We start from the raw sequence: 17,650 nt of genomic DNA on the forward strand, positions 1-17,650 counted from the left end.
GAGTAAAACTGGTGTAATTTCTTGTAAGCAAAAAATCAAACCAAACCAAAAAAACAAAAACAAAAACAAAAACACCAACTCTGGAAAGTGTAACATGAGGTAAGAATTAAAAGAAAATAAACATTAAAGTAGTAGATTAAATCAATAACTTATTCTTTTTCCTCAAAAATAATTCTTTCACAACATTCTTAAAGGAACAGAATAGTTTTCTTTAGCTCTATAGATCATCTTTGGCTCCCAATTGAATCATACGGTGCCTTATGTTTATGACTAATTTCCAAATGAGACCAACTCCTAACTAACAGATGTTTTCGGCTAGATAAGACATAATGGAAACAGTAACTGAAAAGTGGCAACATAAGACTCTGGATAGTATGTGGGATTCAAAATTCTTCTGGGCTACTTAATAGCTATTTGAAGTTGAACTTAACCTCTTAACATCTCTGGATCTCAGTTCCCTCTTCTGGAAAATTAAGAAATTAGATTAGAGGATGCTATGATACAAGTGAGTTGTTTGTATTTATTCCAAATTTTCTGAAGACTTTCCTACAAAAAATAAAAAACAAAACTTTTCTCTCAAAGGCTTCTGTCCTACTGTTGTTCTTTTATATCCTAGACCTCACAGACACTCTCCTATATTCTTCAGGCTCCTAAGCTCAAAACCAATCTGCAAAGTTACTTTCTGCCATTAGTGATTCATCTCAAACCTGTGTTCCCTATTCTGACAAGAGTTGCCGTGACAGCACACCAGAAACAACCTTGTTGTTTTGAGCTCTGAATGATCCCTTCTGTCCACAAAGCACAAAGGAGCCAGGGAATTCTACTTACCTCCATGGACTCTGGAGGCATTTTCAACTTAGAGAGTTTGGGTTTGGCAGTCCCTTTAAAATCGGGCATTTTCTCATAGGAATGTCCATCATAATCCTCAGGCAGTGGTTTCAGTTCAGGTGACTCACTTGGTGCCTGATCCTGACCATCCATGGGCCGGACATATGCTGTAGGTTTTTGCTGCATGGCTGTGGTTTTTGAGGGGAGAGAGGGAGGGGGAAATGTTTGAGGAGGTTGGGCAGTTGTTATCCCTAAGCTTGTACCTAGAGCCAAACTGTATGGCAGAGTCTTTTCCTCTTTAGACTCAAGTCCTAGGTGCATGGGAGATTTAGCTTGGGCATAGCCCTTACTAGTACTCTTGCTGCTTGCCAGAATTCTGGACCCAGCTGATTGGTTGGAATGACGAGATACCAATGTTGGAACTGAGGAAGACAATGCGGATGACAAGAGAGAACCTTCCACTTTTAGGGCTGCGTCTGAAGTGTCAAGACAAGGGATTCCTTCAGGCCGGTACTCATCTTTCTTGTTCTGACTCCTATGATGGCGTTCCTGAATACTGTAGTATTTTCCTTGGTGCTGAATGTTGGACATACCATCACTTTTGACATGTAAGCTAAAAGCTGGTTCCATTCTTGACTGAGTTGTTTTTGGACAATGAGAAGGAATATAAAAAGAAGACCCAGAGGCAGGAGTATTGATAACTTGGTGATGGGCACTATTGAAGAATGATAACTGTGTGACACTACTAGTCTTCTCAGGATAGAATAAACACCTAGATTTTCCTTGTGGGATTAAAGGGATGCTACTTTCTTCAGGGACACCAAAAAGATTCTGGTTTTTGGTACTGATCAGCTCCTTGACTTCTTCATAATTACCCAATGTATTCTGAATCCTACTGGACAACTCATCTCCTTTGCTAGTCTGAAAAAAAATCGAATAGAAAAGTATCATGATTAAAAACTCTTTGGCCCATAAGTCTCACTAAATACTCATAACAGCACTTTTTTTGATAGCAAAGAATTGGAATAAAAAGGATGTATGTGTTGACTGGGACATGACTAAAAAAGTTGTAGTACATGAAACTAATGTAAATGTATTGCTCTGTTGTAGAAATAATGGGCTTAAAGAATTTAGAGATGTGTGGAGAAATTTCACTAAGAGAAGCAGAAGAAAGTAGACAATAAACAACATTGAGAGATCAACCTAAAAACCCTGCATACCATGTAATTATAATGACCAAGACTGGCCTGGAAGGGATGAGTACTTCTTACTTCTTTGCAGAGGTAGGGGTTCTTACACATGACATATACTATCAAATTTGACTGATCTGTTGTTTACTTTTGCTGAATTATCTTCAATCTTTTTCATTCATTTTTTTATCTTAAAATAAAAGTGAAATTATATTACCACCCAAGCCAAAGATATCAGGGAATGACCACTACCAACTCCATAAGTTCTGAACTTTAATCATATGGTATGCAAGTTTTTTCCTAATTCTTTAATCTGTATCCTGTTACAATTTAATTTTTTTCCCTAATTCAACAATTATGACCTCTGTACAAACTGAACTGCACCTCTCTCACCACATGGCTTGACAAACATTTATACCCTTGTACATGGAAAGTACCTTGTAGGGCTCTCCAAAGAGGGGTGCATTCACAGGGAAGGCCTTTTTCTCTTGGTGAACTTCCTGGTTGCGTCTCTCCTTCTCTCTAATTCGAAGTAAGTTTCTATCTTCATTATACAAGCTGCTCAGGTGCCACAAAGGAACACAGAAGGGAAATTATATCAGTGCCTAAGTGTTTAAAAGCAGAGTAGATACAGATACAAAATCTAACACTCTACTTTATATTTTTTGAGACCAAACCAAGTAGACAAACCACTGGATAAAATGCTGACCCAAGGAACAATAAAGCAGAAAGAAACATCTGGGTTCACTTTCTGAGTAGGTTTAAACCTATACAGTCAAGAATTGACTCAAAACTGAAAAACTGAAATTTCTGAAGAACAGTTAGGAATCAAACACATTACATGCCTTTTCTCTATAGTGTTCATCTATGACATTAGAAGTATGGCATAAATGCTTGAAGAAGTTAGGAGGAAATTAAAAGAACAAATTGTTCTACTATCAAATTTTACATCAGTAATAGATGTTGTAGAACCATATAATTCAACTCATCTTATTGATTGATTGATTGATTTGTTTTATTTTCTCCCCGGGATGAATCAGGATTAAGTAACTTGCCCAGGGTCATACAGTAGTAGCAAGTGTCAAGTAACTGAGGGCAGATTTGAAGTCAAGTTCTCCTGACTGTGGAGCTGCTGCTCTATGCACTGTACCACCGAGCCATTCTATTCAACTCATCTTAACAAGCTGAAAGTCTCAGAAAGATTAACTCATACAGCCAGAGAGATATATGTTTTCCTGGATTTCATGTTAAAAATTTCCCTTAAAAATAAAAACAGAAAAGCAAAACAAAAACTGCATTGATGTTAAGATCAATACATAGTAAAAACGTGAAATGATGTACTATTACCTGGAGGGGGGAAAATTGTGTTTTTCATATTGTCAAGTTCATCACCACCAGGTTTGCAACCCTGATATTACTATGGATTTCCTCATTTTCCCTTACTCCATGGAGCCCGGCAGTTAGAAAAGCTAGTCATTTCTACTTCATTGTTTTTCTTTTCCCAACCATACAATGACTACCCTCATTTAAGTCCTCATCACCTCTGATGTAGGCTATTATAACTGTCTCATTGTTCCCTTGGCATTAACCAAGAAAAGATTTCCAAAAGCATTACCAACCTTGTATCACTTGCTCCCATCTATAATTCCATCCTGACACTGCTGCCTCTAAAAAGATCTTCCTAACATAGTTTTGATCATGTCATTCTGCTTGCTACACGAGAAACTACAATGTTCTAGCTAAGAAAATGAGTGACCATATGAAATAGTTGCTATTTTTATAGTTCACAATTACAAATCTGTATTGAATTATTTTTCCCCCTGAATTTAACTTAAGGGGTATGTAATACTATGATTTTATTCTATACTTATTTCAAAAGAAACAAGTTAAAATTGCTTCAAATTTTGTGCAGGTACCTTTACCAGTAATAAAGAAGGGAAAAAAATACATTCTGAGGCTTCTAGATGAACAGAAGATATGAGCAACATTAAACAATGGAAATCTTTCTTTGTTAATTAGTATTGGTTGATATCTATCTCATTCCTCATCGTGCTTTAGAGGTGATACTCTTTTCCTCTCCCAAGAATAAGCCCATGGAGCAAAAACACTGGCAGGCTGCACCTTGTTATGAATGCTTTGAGAGTGGTTCCATTAACAAACTGAGTCGGTTTTCTGAGGCCCAACCTAACTCATTATGAAGATGGACATCATTAGGAGGTAGGTTACCTGGTATACAGATGGTAACCTATGCAATAAAGAAAATTTTTAAATGGCACTTAAGAATATGCCAAATTTAAGCAATGAAAGTAATTCAATAATAGAAAATGGGCAAGATATACTAAAATTCACGATTTTTTTTCAGCCCATAAAGAAATGTCATTAAAATATAATGTTGTCCAGTGACCAACTTGTGGACATACTGCTAAAGTAGTTTAATCATATCAAGATTGACTTTTTGGATATAATGGACAAGAGACCATAACACATGCCTGGTACCTCGCAGGTACTTATAAATGCCTAAATGACTATTTATAAATGACTAACCAGAAAAAAAAAGGAAGCTGTAACTAAATGGAAGGATGATTCTCAGGCACTCTTTGGAAGGCAAGGAAAGTTGTTGATGAAATTGGTTTCCTCATATGCTCAGAAGTCACAAGAAACATTATTTCATGGAATATTTAGTCATTACATCCTGAAGCACAAATGATAAGTATTTTGTGGGGAAGGGAAGGGGAACAAAAGACCACCACAAAAATGGTAATGTACCAATATACCTTGGGGAAAAAGTGAATTAATTTATTTCTGCTTACTACTTGCAAAGTATTATGATAAGTTGTAGAGATACAGAGAGATATGACAGTTCCTTTTTTCACAGAGTTCACATTCTAATTGAAAGACAATACATGAAAGGTTTCAGCTGAAAGTCAGATGTAAAGGACCCAAAATCCTTAGGGTGTAGCACCAAAGCTGATGATAATGTCTATTCTTTAATGTCATTTCCACTGGTAAAATGCTGAATTATTTGACAGCCCCAAAGACTTTGGTGGCAAACACTTTTTGGGTCTTCAGAAGATCTGACTGTAGCACTTACAGGAGCAGTTGCCAGAATGAATTTCCACAGAGGCTGCAAGTAATGGTACTCCAAAGGCTCTTGGAATATCTCTCTCAAGGCGTGAGGAGAAACAATGATGAAGGTGGTTTTATCTGAGTGGCGCGTGCTGCCTACTGCCTCTTTCTCAGAGTAACTTGCTGCTTCATCGAGGCTGAGTGTGATGGTTAATCTTTCTCCACAGGAGCTGCCTCCCCCAATGACAGCTATGAGAGCTAAGCTAAAAGCATTAACAGGGATTTAGAGGATACTAGCACTTCTAAGACTCCCATTTCCAAGCTGGTGGTAATTGGTCAGTAGTTTTTGATGAGGAGGTAGACCCCCTTCTCCACAATGATAACTGCTGGAGCTGGTATAGAAGCTGATGTTTAGCAGGGAAGGGAGAAAGTACGGAGCATGACCATGGTTATTTCCAACTCTTGGATTGAGGATACTGGACTGTGTCCATCAAAATTGGAGTGAAGATGGTTGTCAAGGTGGTGTGGTGATGGTGGTGGCTTGTTCTCAAGGTGCCCTGCTGTTTCTCTTAAGCTGGCCAACTATCTACCCTTTTGAGGAGCAACTGGTATAGAAATTCTATGAAGAACTTGTTAAAATTCTCAAAATCAAATCAGCAGTGGATGAATTCAATCCAAACAGGGTTAGATATTTCCCAATATCTTGAAAACTTCAACTTTTGGCCAACAGGAAACAGCCTGAAAAACACCTATCTTTTTGGCCAATAAACTGGAGATAGGTATAAAGCAAAATGTCACAAGAGATCAGCTGGACAAGGACAAAATATTAGTCCCAGAAGTCAGTTCCCAGCGGTTCTATTGAGGAAGTGTTTCCCACCATCACTGCAAAATTCCCAATAGGGCAAAGAGCATAAGCAAACAGAGTAATAGGTCTTATCTAGCCATTGCTTGCTTGTAATGAGGAAAGAGAAGGGGGCAGCAAGAATATAGAGGGAGAAAATACCAATGTACACTTGAATCAGGGCCTTGGTAGTTAGAAACATAATAAAAGGAAGAGGCGGAAAAAAAAAAAAAACAGGACACTATACTCAGCCCTCATCTGGAATCTTGAGATAACTGTCTCATTTGAATGTTGGTTTGCTTTTAGATCTGCACTAGACAAACCTTGGGGTCCCTGAAGGGATCTGCCATTCACTCAGAAGTAGATCCAGGAGTCCACACCCACAAATCTGGCAGCTGTGGGAGTAGTCAGAAAGACGTGGTGGGGCTCTTAATTAGTTGACAATTATAAGCAAATTCCTGGCATCAAACTTTGGATCTGAGATTCTGGTCACCAATATAACATAGGTCCTTAGTTAAAGACACATAGGAATGGTCTACTTTCCCAACAACACAATGTAATACAATAAAATTCTGCACAAATTCATACTCATGATTACATTGTCAGGTCACATCAATTTCATGTGACAGACAAAACTACTTAGAGGACTCACAATAGACTGGATTCGAGAAGAAAGATTTAAATAGCATTGAGGTAACTAAAAAAACTTAAATGTCTTTCAAGCTTCAAGATTGAAACTTTAGAGAATTTCTGCTTATATACCATTTACTGTTCCTATCTTTACTAAATCCTGTATCTGATATAAGAATCCTTTAAAAATTGATAAGTCTCCAACTGCAAAATGAACTCTTTTGTCTTTTAAAGTTTTAAAAAACTTTGTTTTTTAAGTTATGATGTAACTTATCATATAACTACCTCAAAATTTACTATTCCTCTTTTATTTAGAAAAATTTTTTACATTACATCTTTGTTTTATTTTGTCTAAACATTTCCCCCTTTATAGAATATCATCCCTATATTATCATTTCAGCACAAATATGAGCTAAAATTCTAAGACATTCTACTTGCACCCCATTATAGTAACTCAGAGATGTTCCAGTATCCTTCTATTATTTAACAGATTTAGTATTTGTTGTATGTACAAAACATCTTGGTTACAGAAATTTGGTATGGGGGGGGAGGGAGGACATAATTATAACAATGCCATAAATCATAAGAGGAGGATAACTTCAATTAGCACTAGTTGATTTCAGTTATGCATCATATTTGACAATCAATCATGGTAGTCATAGAGTTCAAGTTAACAGGTAGGAAATTCCTTTTTCAGAAAGGCAATAGCACAGTGGAGAAATAAAGCTATGAGGATCCTACCTTGGACCAAGCCAAAGTTGTCCCCAAAACTTTTCCCCAGCATACACACCCCTCTTTAGCAGTTCTCAGTCTGAAGCACATAACATTTTCCACTATTGACTTCATGACAATTCAGACAACTATCTCTGTAATCAAAGCTCAGAATAATAGTAAATTACAATGCCAATAATTTTTACCTTAAACATCAAAATTTCACTAATCACAACTTAGGATTTGAATATCTTTCCTGTTTTTCCTAAGAGTTAACATTTCATTTATCCATTACTTATAAATTAAAATTTCTCATATTCTGGGGCTTCAGATATACACCACCTGATGGATGACTCATTAAGATGCAGAAATTATTATCTTTAAACTACTCTATATAACTTTCATAATAGCCAAGATTTTTAAATGAAAATTCACTATTATAGCAGACTTATTATCATCTGGTTTTTTAAAAATATGCTTCATTAAATATCTAACACTTTGCAAGACATAGAACACTATCAACTCCAAAAAATGAAAGTATTACACAGAGAGCAATAGAAAGATATGAAATAGTTTCAAACAGATTGCAATTTGTAACCTGTGAGGAACACACACACACACACACACACACACACACACACACACAAAAACAACCCAAAAAACCCCAAAAAACACAAGTAGAGGACATCACTGAGAATCCACAGATCAAAAGCAGAAGATGGTCTGGTCACAGAGGAAGAACAAGAGATGACAGGTGAACACCCAAGAGTGCTTCTTTAAGCACCTGCCAGGGATCCAGCACCTTGAGTAGACTACCTATAGAAAAACTTTTAGGAAAGTTAAAGCAAGAATCTCACAAGATAGGTAGGTATGAATTGGCTGCAATCTTATTTGCTGGGAGAAACTACCTAAATGGTAATATTTATTTAAATGTGTCTATAGCTATAGTAGGCTTAAAAAAATAAATAATTCTAAAGATTAATCTTGGGAACTATATTTTGACTATATAGATGCATAAAGAATACATGTATACCTTGTTCTAGAAATTGATGTGGAAAGGACATTGTACCAGAAAAAGGGTAAAGTGGGGTAGTACATCTCATGAAGAGGCATAGGAAACCTATTATATCTGAGAGAAAGAATGGAGGGGGATGAATATAGTGGGTATCTTACTGCCTTCAGAATTGGCTTTAAGTGAAAAATCTTAAGACATATTCAATCTATGGTGAAACTTCTCCCATCTCATTGAAAAGTGAGAAGGGAAAAGTGGAAAGGGAAGGAATAAGCTAAGCGGAAGGGAATACGGGAACTGGGAGGGAAAGGGGTAAGATAGGGGGAGGAACTCTAAGGCGGGGGGAGGGACACTAAAAAGGGAGGGCTGTGAGAAGCAAGGGGTGCTCACAAGCTTAATACTTGGAAGGGGGGGAAAGGGGAAAGAAGGGAGGAAAGCATAAACCGGGGTTAACAAGATGGCAAGTAATACAGAATTGGTCATTCTAACCATAAATGTGAACGGGGTAAACTCCCCCATAAAGAGGAAGCGGTTAGCAGAATGGATTAAAAGCCAGAATCCTACAGTATGTTGTTTACAGGAAACACACCTGAAGCGGGGAGATACATGCAGGTTAAAGGTAAAAGGTTGGAGCAAAATCTACTATGCTTCAGGTGAAGTCAAAAAAGCAGGGGTAGCCATCCTGATCTCAGATCAAGCTAAAGCAAAAATTGACCTAATTAAAAGAGATAAGGAAGGACACTATATCTTGCTAAAGGGTAGCATGGATAATGAAGCACTATCTATATTAAACATATATGCACCAAGTGGGGTAGCATCTAAATTCTTAAAAGAGAAACTAAGAGAGCTGCAAGAAGAAATAGACAGTAAAACTATAATAGTGGGAGATCTTAACCTTGCACTCTCAGAATTAGATAAATCAAACCAGAAAATAAATAAGAAAGAAGTTAAAGAGGTAAACAGAATACTAGAAAAGCTAGATATGATAGATCTCTGGAGAAAATGTAATGGAGACAGAAAGGAATACACTTTCTTTTCAGCAGTTCATGGAACCTATACAAAAATTGACCATATATTAGGACATAAAAACCTCAAACTCAAATGTAGTAAGGCAGAAATAGTAAATGCATCCTTTTAAGACCACGATGCAATGAAAATTACATTCAACAAAAAAGCAGGGGGAAGTAGACCAAAAAATAATTGGAAACTAAATAATCTCATACTAAAGAATGATTGGGTAAAACAGCAAATCATAGACATAATTAATAACTTCACCCAAGAAAACGATAATAATGAGACATCATACCAAAATGTATGGGATGCAGCCAAAGCGGTAATAAGGGGAAATTTCATATCTATAGAGGCCTATTTGTATAAAATAGAGAAAGAGAAGGTCAATGAATTGGGTTTGCAATTAAAAATGCTAGAAAAGGAACAAATTAAAAACCCCCAGTCAAACACTAAACTTGAAATTCTAAAAGTAAAAGGTGAGATCAATAAAATTGAAAGTAAAAAAACTATTGAATTGATTAATAAAACTAAGAGTTGGTTCTATGAAAAAACCAACAAAATAGACAAACCCTTAGTAAATCTGATTAAAAAAAGGAAAGAGGAAAATCAAATTGTTAGTCTTAAAAATGAAAAGGGAGAACTCACCACTAACGAAGAGGAAATTAGAGCAATAATTAGGAGTTACTTTGCCCAACTTTATGCCAATAAATTCGACAACTTAAATGAAATAGAAAAATACCTCCAAAAATACAGCTTGCCCAAACTAACAGAGGAAGAAGTAAATATCCTAAACAGTCCCATCTCAGAAAAAGAAATAGAACAAACTATCAATCAACTCCCTAAGAAAAAATCCCCAGGACCAGATGGATTTACATGTGAATTCTACCAAACATTTAAAGAACAATTAACTCCAATGTTATATAAACTATTTGAAAAAATAGGGATTGAAGGAGTCCTACCAAACTCCTTTTATGACACAGATATGGTACTGATACCTAAACCAGGTAGGCTGAAAACAGAGAAAGAAAATTATAGACCAATCTCCCTAATGAATATTGATGCTAAAATCTTAAATAAAATATTAGCAAAAAGATTACAGAAAATTGTCACCAGGATAATACACTATGACCAAGTAGGATTTATACCAGGAATGCAGGGCTGGTTCAATATTAGGAAAACTATTAGCATAATTGACTATATCAATAACCAAACAAACAAAAACCACATGATCATCTCAATAGATGCAGAAAAAGCATTTGATAAAATCCAACATCCATTCCTAATAAAAACACTTGAGAGCATAGGAATAAATGGACTTTTCCTTAAAATAGTCAGGAGCATATATTTAAAACCATCAGTAAGCATCATATGCAATGGGGAAAAACTGGAACCTTTCCCAGTAAGATCTGGAGTGAAGCAAGGTTGCCCACTATCACCATTATTATTTAATATCGTATTAGAAACACTAGCCTCGGCAATAAGAGTCGAGAAAGATATAAAAGGAATTAGAGTAGGCAATGAGGAAACCAAACTATCACTCTTTGCAGATGATATGATGGTATACCTAGAGAACCCCAGAGATTCTACCAAAAAGCTATTGGAAATAATTCATAATTTTAGCAAAGTAGCTGGCTACAAAATAAATCCCCATAAATCCTCAGCATTTTTATACATCACCAACAAAACCCAACAGCAAGAGATACAAAGAGAAATTCCATTCAGAATAACTGTTGATACCATAAAATATTTGGGAATCTATCTACCAAAGGAAAGTCAGGAATTATATGAGCAAAATTATAAAAAAGTCTCCACACAAATAAAGTCAGACTTAAATAATTGGAAAAATATTAAGTGCTCTTGGATCGGCCGAGCGAACATAATAAAGATGACAATACTCCCTAAACTAATCTATTTATTTAGTGCTATACCAATCAGACTTCCAAGAAAATATTTTATTGATCTAGAAAAAATAACAACAAAATTCATATGGAACAATAAAAAGTCGAGAATCTCAAGGAACTAATGAAAAAAAAATCAAATGAAGGTGGCCTAGCTGTACCTGATCTAAAATTATATTATAAAGCAGCAGTCACCAAAACCATTTGGTATTGGCTAAGAAATAGATTAGTGGATCAGTGGAAAAGGCTAGGCTCACAAGACAGAATAGTCAATTATAGCAATCTAGTGTTTGACAAACCCAAAGCCCCTAACTTCTGGGAAAAGAATACAATATTTGATAAAAACTGCTGGGATAATTGGAAATTAGTATGGCAGAAATTAGGCATGGACCCACACTTAACACCATATACCAAGATAAGATCAAAATGGGTCTATGACCTAGGCATAAAGAACGAGACTATAAATAAATTAGAGGAACATAGAATAGTTTATCTCTCAGACTTGTGGAGGAGAAAGAAATTTGTGACCAAAGATGAACTAGAGACCATTACTGATCACAGAATAGAAAATTTCGATTACATCAAATTAAAAAGCCTTTGTACAAATAAAACTAATGCAAACAAGATTAGAAGGGAAGCAACAAACTGGGAAAACATTTTCACAGTTAAAGGTTCTGATAAAGGCCTCATTTCCAAAATATATAGAGAACTGACTCAAATTTTACAAGAAATCAAGCCATTCTCCAATTGATAAATGGTCAAAGGATATGAACAGACAATTTTCAGAGGATGAGATTGAAACTATTACCACTCATATGAAAGAGTGTTCCAAATCATTATTGATCAGAGAAATGCAAATTAAGACAACTCTGAGATACCACTACACACCTGTCAGATTGGCTAAGATGACAGGAAAAAATAATGATGAATGTTGGAGGGGATGCGGGAAAACTGGGACACTAATGCATTGTTGGTGGAGTTGTGAACGAATCCAACCATTCTGGAGAGCAATCTGGAATTATGCCCAAAAAATTATCAAAATGTGCATATCCTTTGATCCAGCAGTGTTTCTATTGGGCTTATATCCCAAAGAAATACTAAAGAAGGGAAAGGGACCTGTATGTGCCAAAATGTTTGTAGCAGCCCTGTTTGTAGTAGCTAGAAACTGGAAAATGAATGGATGCCCATCAATTGGAGAATGGCTGGGTAAATTGTGGTATATGAATGTTATGGAATATTATTGTTCTGTAAGAAATGACCAGCAGGATGAATACAGAGAGGCTTGGAGAGACCTTCATGAACTGATGCTAAGTGAAATGAGCAGAACCAGGAGATCATTATACACTTCGACAACGATATTGTATGAGGACATATTTTGATGGAAGTGGATTTCTTTGACAAAGAGACCTGAGTTTCAATTGATAAATGACAGACAAAAGCAGCTACACCCAAAGAAAGAACACTGGGAAACGAATGTGAACTATCTGCATTTTTGTTTTTCTTCCCGGATTATTTATACCTTCTGAATCCAATTCTCCCTACGCAACAAGAGAACTGTTCGGTTCTGCAAACATATATTGTATCTAGGATATACTGCAACATATCCAACATATAAAGGACTGCTTGCCATCTAGGGAGGGGGTGGAGGGAGGGAGGGGAAAAAAATCGGAACAGAAATGAGTGTCAATATAATGTAATTATTAAATAAAAAAACTTAATAAAAAAAAAAAACATAGCTAATATAAAAAAAATAAATAAATAAATAAATAAATAATTCAATTATACAAAATATTTGTGGATTAAAATTCTAGATGATTTGGAGGGAAAAGAGGGTAGTGTTAATCAACTCTAGGGAAGGGAGAAGAGATACTTAAGATATTCCTCTTACTTCTCTAAAATTGATTCTCTTTTTCTTTGTTATACTGTACTAAATGTTCAATATTTCCTGAAATCTCCCAAATGATCCTCTTTTCCCATGCTCTCAGTAGATGTCACCATATATATTAATGCCAAAACTTGTATCTTCATATCACTCCCTGTTATCTCTTTTATTCTAGTTTCTGTAGAAGAATCATATCTCCTTGCCACAAGGCCAGTCCTTAGATATAATCCAACTCATCCCTTCTCTAGCAGATTTTCACCTTCAATCATCTCAGTCTCCCAATCTTCAATTCTTTAAAAATTTCTTACCTAACTTTTTAAAGCTATCACCTTTAACATTTTTCTTTCTCTGCCAAACTCCTAGAAAATAAGTTCTACCTCATTGCTTATTTTCATTTTTATTACATTTTTTAAATTAAATTAGCACTCTTATATACACAGTAAAATTCAAAGAGAATTTCACATGAAACCATGAATCCACTAGTTTTTTTTTTTTTAATTGTAAATATATATATAAAAAAAATTCCATGGACTTTTCAAAACTGTACTGCCTATTTATGTTTAGTCTTTCTTCTATTATGTTCTATAATCAATAAAATTTTTTAGCTATTCGTTATGTGCCAGGTACTATGCTAAGCTCTAAAAAAGATGAGAATCCCTGTCCTTAAGGACAACTAATGAAGACAGGCTACCAACACATATATACAAATATGTCATATTTATGTAGAACAAACAGGAAAAATTAACAGATAGAAGAAACTAGAATGAAAAGGAGTTGGAGAAGACTTCCAGGAAAAGATAGGATTTTAGTTGGGATATAAAGAAAGTCCAGGGGAAAGGGGGAGGAGAGGGAAGAAGGGGTGATCAGAGAAAATGCCTGGGTCCTGCAGCCAAGGAACAGAGTGTCTTGTTAAGGAAAAAGCCCAGATCAGGACAGAAGAAAATTTATTTGAAAGTAAGACAAATGAAAAGATCAAATAAGTAGAGACTAGGTTTTGAAGGGCTTTGAATGTCAAGCAGAATATTTTGTATTTGATCTTGGTGACAATAGAGAGCCATTGGAGTAACGATTTCTCTTTTCTTTTTCTGATAATGCCCTCATCTACTCCCTCCTTATCAAGAAAACTGGTAACAAATATACGTTATCAAGCAAAACCAATTCCCACATTGATTAGAGCAATAGAGTTTTCTTGTGTCTTTCAAAGTTGATTTTTTAAAAACAATTCTAGCATTACTTTATTAATTGTTCTGCTGGTTTTGCTCTACTTCCCTCTTGTGTCAGTTCATATGAGTCTTCCCAGGGCTCTATGAATCCTTTCATAATCACAGACTAACCAGGATTTTTTTTTTAAATTTAATTTTATTTAATAATAATTTTGTATTGACAGAATCCATGCCAGGATAATTTTTACACAGCATTATCCCTTGCAATCACTTATGTTTCGTTTTTTCCCCTCCCCCCCCAAGATGGCAAGCAGTCCTATATATGTTAAATATGTTGCACTAACCAGGATTTAAATGAAAACAATTACAAGGTTCCAATTCTTACCCTTCAGATTATCAAAGAAGGATGACAAAAATGAAAAATAATGATTGGAGGGACTTAAAGAAAATAAGCACAAAAATGTTTAAGACGTTGTTTCAAACATTCTGGAAAGAAATTTGGAATTACATCCAAAATGTCTTTCTTCAAAATGTCTTCTTATTGTATAAATTATTCTTTGAATTCTACTCTCTTCACAAGAAAACAAAGCAAAAACAACAACAAAAAAAAAAAAACCCAATCATCTGAACCTTTATGGACTGTTATATGCTGACAAAACCAAAAACACAAAAGAAATAGGGCAAACTAATCTAAGGGGGAAAAAAAACTAGCTGTAAAAAGGAAAAAAAAAACTCACATAAGAAAAAACACCTCTTGGTCCTAATGGATTCACAGAAGAATTCTATCAAACCTTAATAGAACAATCATTATTGAATAGAAAAAAAACTTCAATAGAACAACAACAGAACTTTAGTAGACCTACTGATGTCACACAATTTATTTTGCAAGGAAGAATAAAGCAAAGGAAAAACAAACCAATATTGCTTATATTGATTCAAATTTTGTCAAAAAGACTATATACAGAAATATACAAAAAAAATTATCAACAAATTGGATTTATACCAAGAATGCAAGAAAAACCGGAAAACAAGCAACACAATTCTATTAGTTAACCAAAACTGCAATAGTATTTCCACAACAGATTGAGAAAAAGACATAATAGCACAGTTATTTATGCTAAAAACCTCATAAAATATAAAAGAAAGGGAATTTCTTTTAATGTAATAAAAAATGGAAGGGAGCAGAGATGGTGGAGCACTAAGAAACAGCAGAACTGAGCTTCTTTCCAAACAGATCTAGAAAATACACTACACTGAATCCTGATAGAGCTATCCAGCAAAAGCCACAGAAACTCATTCTTCCAGCCCAGCTTGACAGAGTGAGATAGAAGGAGGTTTGTTGACACAGATAACAAGACCAGGATAAGAGCATCCCTCGCAAGCACTCTAGAGACAGGGAGAGACAGTGCATGAAGGTTCTAACTCCATAACAAGGAGCCACCACCACATCCATTTGGATGTGCAGAGAAAAGTGCAAACTGGCCATTTTTTCACTCATTGCACAGTCCTGGGTCACAGATCAAAGGACAGGGGGGAAGGTTCACATAGAGTACAAACAAAGTTCAGAAGCAAGGAGCAACTGTGTGGCTCAGATCCTATGAGCAAAGCAATGTCTCATTTAGAGAATCATGCTCAATCTGTAGAAGAATGATATGACCAGGCAAGAATCCCAAAACAAAGTGGAACCTGCAGTTCTTTTACTCTCAGCCAGCAGAACTTGCCTTCTAGCTGATAGGGATTGAGCAGCAATTTACTCTTGCTCAGACTGAAAAGCAGGTCAGGAACTTAGAAAGCTCAGAGAAGTGGTACAGCAACCATATTTTACCCTAGATTAAATAATTCTGGCAGCAATTAAAAAGTTGCAGGTTCCTAGCCTGAGCTGTCTCTGACACTTTCATAACACAATATTCAATATTCCCAAGAATACAGCAACAGGATCCTCAGACAGGATCCAGAAGTTTGCAAAGCCCAGCCCTAACATGAAATCTTGAGTAAGGAAGTAGGCTGAGAGAATGAACAAGAACAAGAAAAAGAAAATTCTAACATAAATAACAACCCAAACCCAGAAGAACAAAACCATAATATCTACAAGTAACAACTCCGGGGGAAGGAGGGGGGAACAAAAACCAAACCAGGGCAAAAATTCAACTAAAATTCCTAGAACAGAGGAAAAAAGAATTAAACATTTTTATAAATGAAATGTATTACTTAAAAAAAATGAGAAAAGATGTTGAAGGCTGAAACTCTTGAGTCAATGAACTGAGATCAGGACAGCCGAGCACTTGAGGTTAACTACTGATTGGACAATACTCGCAGGGTTCCTCAAACTTTTTAACTAGGGGGCCAGTTCACTGTCCCTCAGACTGCTGGAGAGACGGACTATAGTAAAAACAAAAACTTTGTTTTGTGGGCCTTTAAATAAAGAAACTTCATAGCCCTGGGTGAGGGAGATAATCTTTCTCAGCTGCCGCATCTGGCCCTCTGGCCATAGTTTAAGAACCCCTTCTCCCCACTACTTGGAAAGTGGCCCTTCCCACTATCCTGTGCTGGCTCAATGATTGGTGTATATAGAGGATTGTAGGAGGGACTAGGGAGTGGAGTAAGACTAACCAAGGTCACCTCTGGGGGAAGACAAGGGAGAAGAAAGTCACAGAGTTTCTGCTTCCATCCAATTCAATCTAAAGACCAAGAATAAAGACTAAGGACTTTTGCTTATCCTGCCTCCAGCTGATTCTAAGATATCCAAGGTGCTAGTGTGGTCACCACAAAAAGAAATGAGAGCTATGGAAAGAAAGAATTAGAAAAGTAATGTATAACTTGGCACAACAGGTACAAAACCTTGCCCAGGGAACTAACTGCTTGAAAAGTAGATGCCAAGGACTCCATAAGGCAAAAGGAAATATTAAAACAACAAAAAAAGACTGAAAAACAGAAGAAAATTTAAGATATTTTACAGCAAAAACAACTGACCTGGAAAATACAAGGAGAACAATTTAAGAATCCCTGGACTATTTGACTGAGCCTTGACAGCCAATTTCAAGAAAATCTTAAAAGAATGCTGCCCAGAAGCAAAGGGCAAAGTAAAAAGAGAGGGAAAAAAATCTACCATCTATCTGCCTTAAACTCCAAAATGTAGACTCCCAGGAATATCATACCCTACATGCAGCTTTTCCAAGTCAAAGGAAAAAAAAAAAAAAAACAACTTATAAGCAGCCTGAAAGACTTCAAACACTAAGAAACCAAAGTCAGAATCAAATATGATCTAGTAGCTACTACTATAAAAAAGCAATCTTTTCTCAGGGCAAACAATTGGAAAGTAAGGGGATGCTATGATATCAATTGGGGAATGACTGAATAAATTGTAATATGATTATGATGGAATATTACTGTTTTTATAACAAATGATAATCAGGGTATT

General features: G+C 35.8%; 1 protein-coding gene across 3 annotated transcripts in view; it reads right to left on the reverse strand.

Annotated features, from left to right (window-relative positions):
• Positions 1-17,650, reverse strand: part of AFF1 (ALF transcription elongation factor 1) — a 144,486-nt gene that overhangs the window by 88,561 nt on the left and 38,275 nt on the right. For 2 of the 3 annotated variants that reach the window (XM_051966288.1, XM_051966286.1), the window contains exons 2-3: positions 2,456-2,576; positions 829-1,749 (exon numbers count right to left, since the gene is read on the reverse strand). The exons of the other annotated variant lie outside the window; for it this stretch is intronic. In XM_051966288.1, the coding sequence (XP_051822248.1) occupies positions 829-1,749; positions 2,456-2,576 (1,042 nt within the window). The remainder of the gene's footprint in view (positions 1-828; positions 1,750-2,455; positions 2,577-17,650) is intronic. 3 annotated transcript variants of the gene reach the window in all.

The sequence above is a fragment of the Antechinus flavipes genome, chromosome 6 (genome assembly GCF_016432865.1).
Source record: "Antechinus flavipes isolate AdamAnt ecotype Samford, QLD, Australia chromosome 6, AdamAnt_v2, whole genome shotgun sequence".
NCBI lineage: Eukaryota > Metazoa > Chordata > Mammalia > Dasyuromorphia > Dasyuridae > Antechinus > Antechinus flavipes.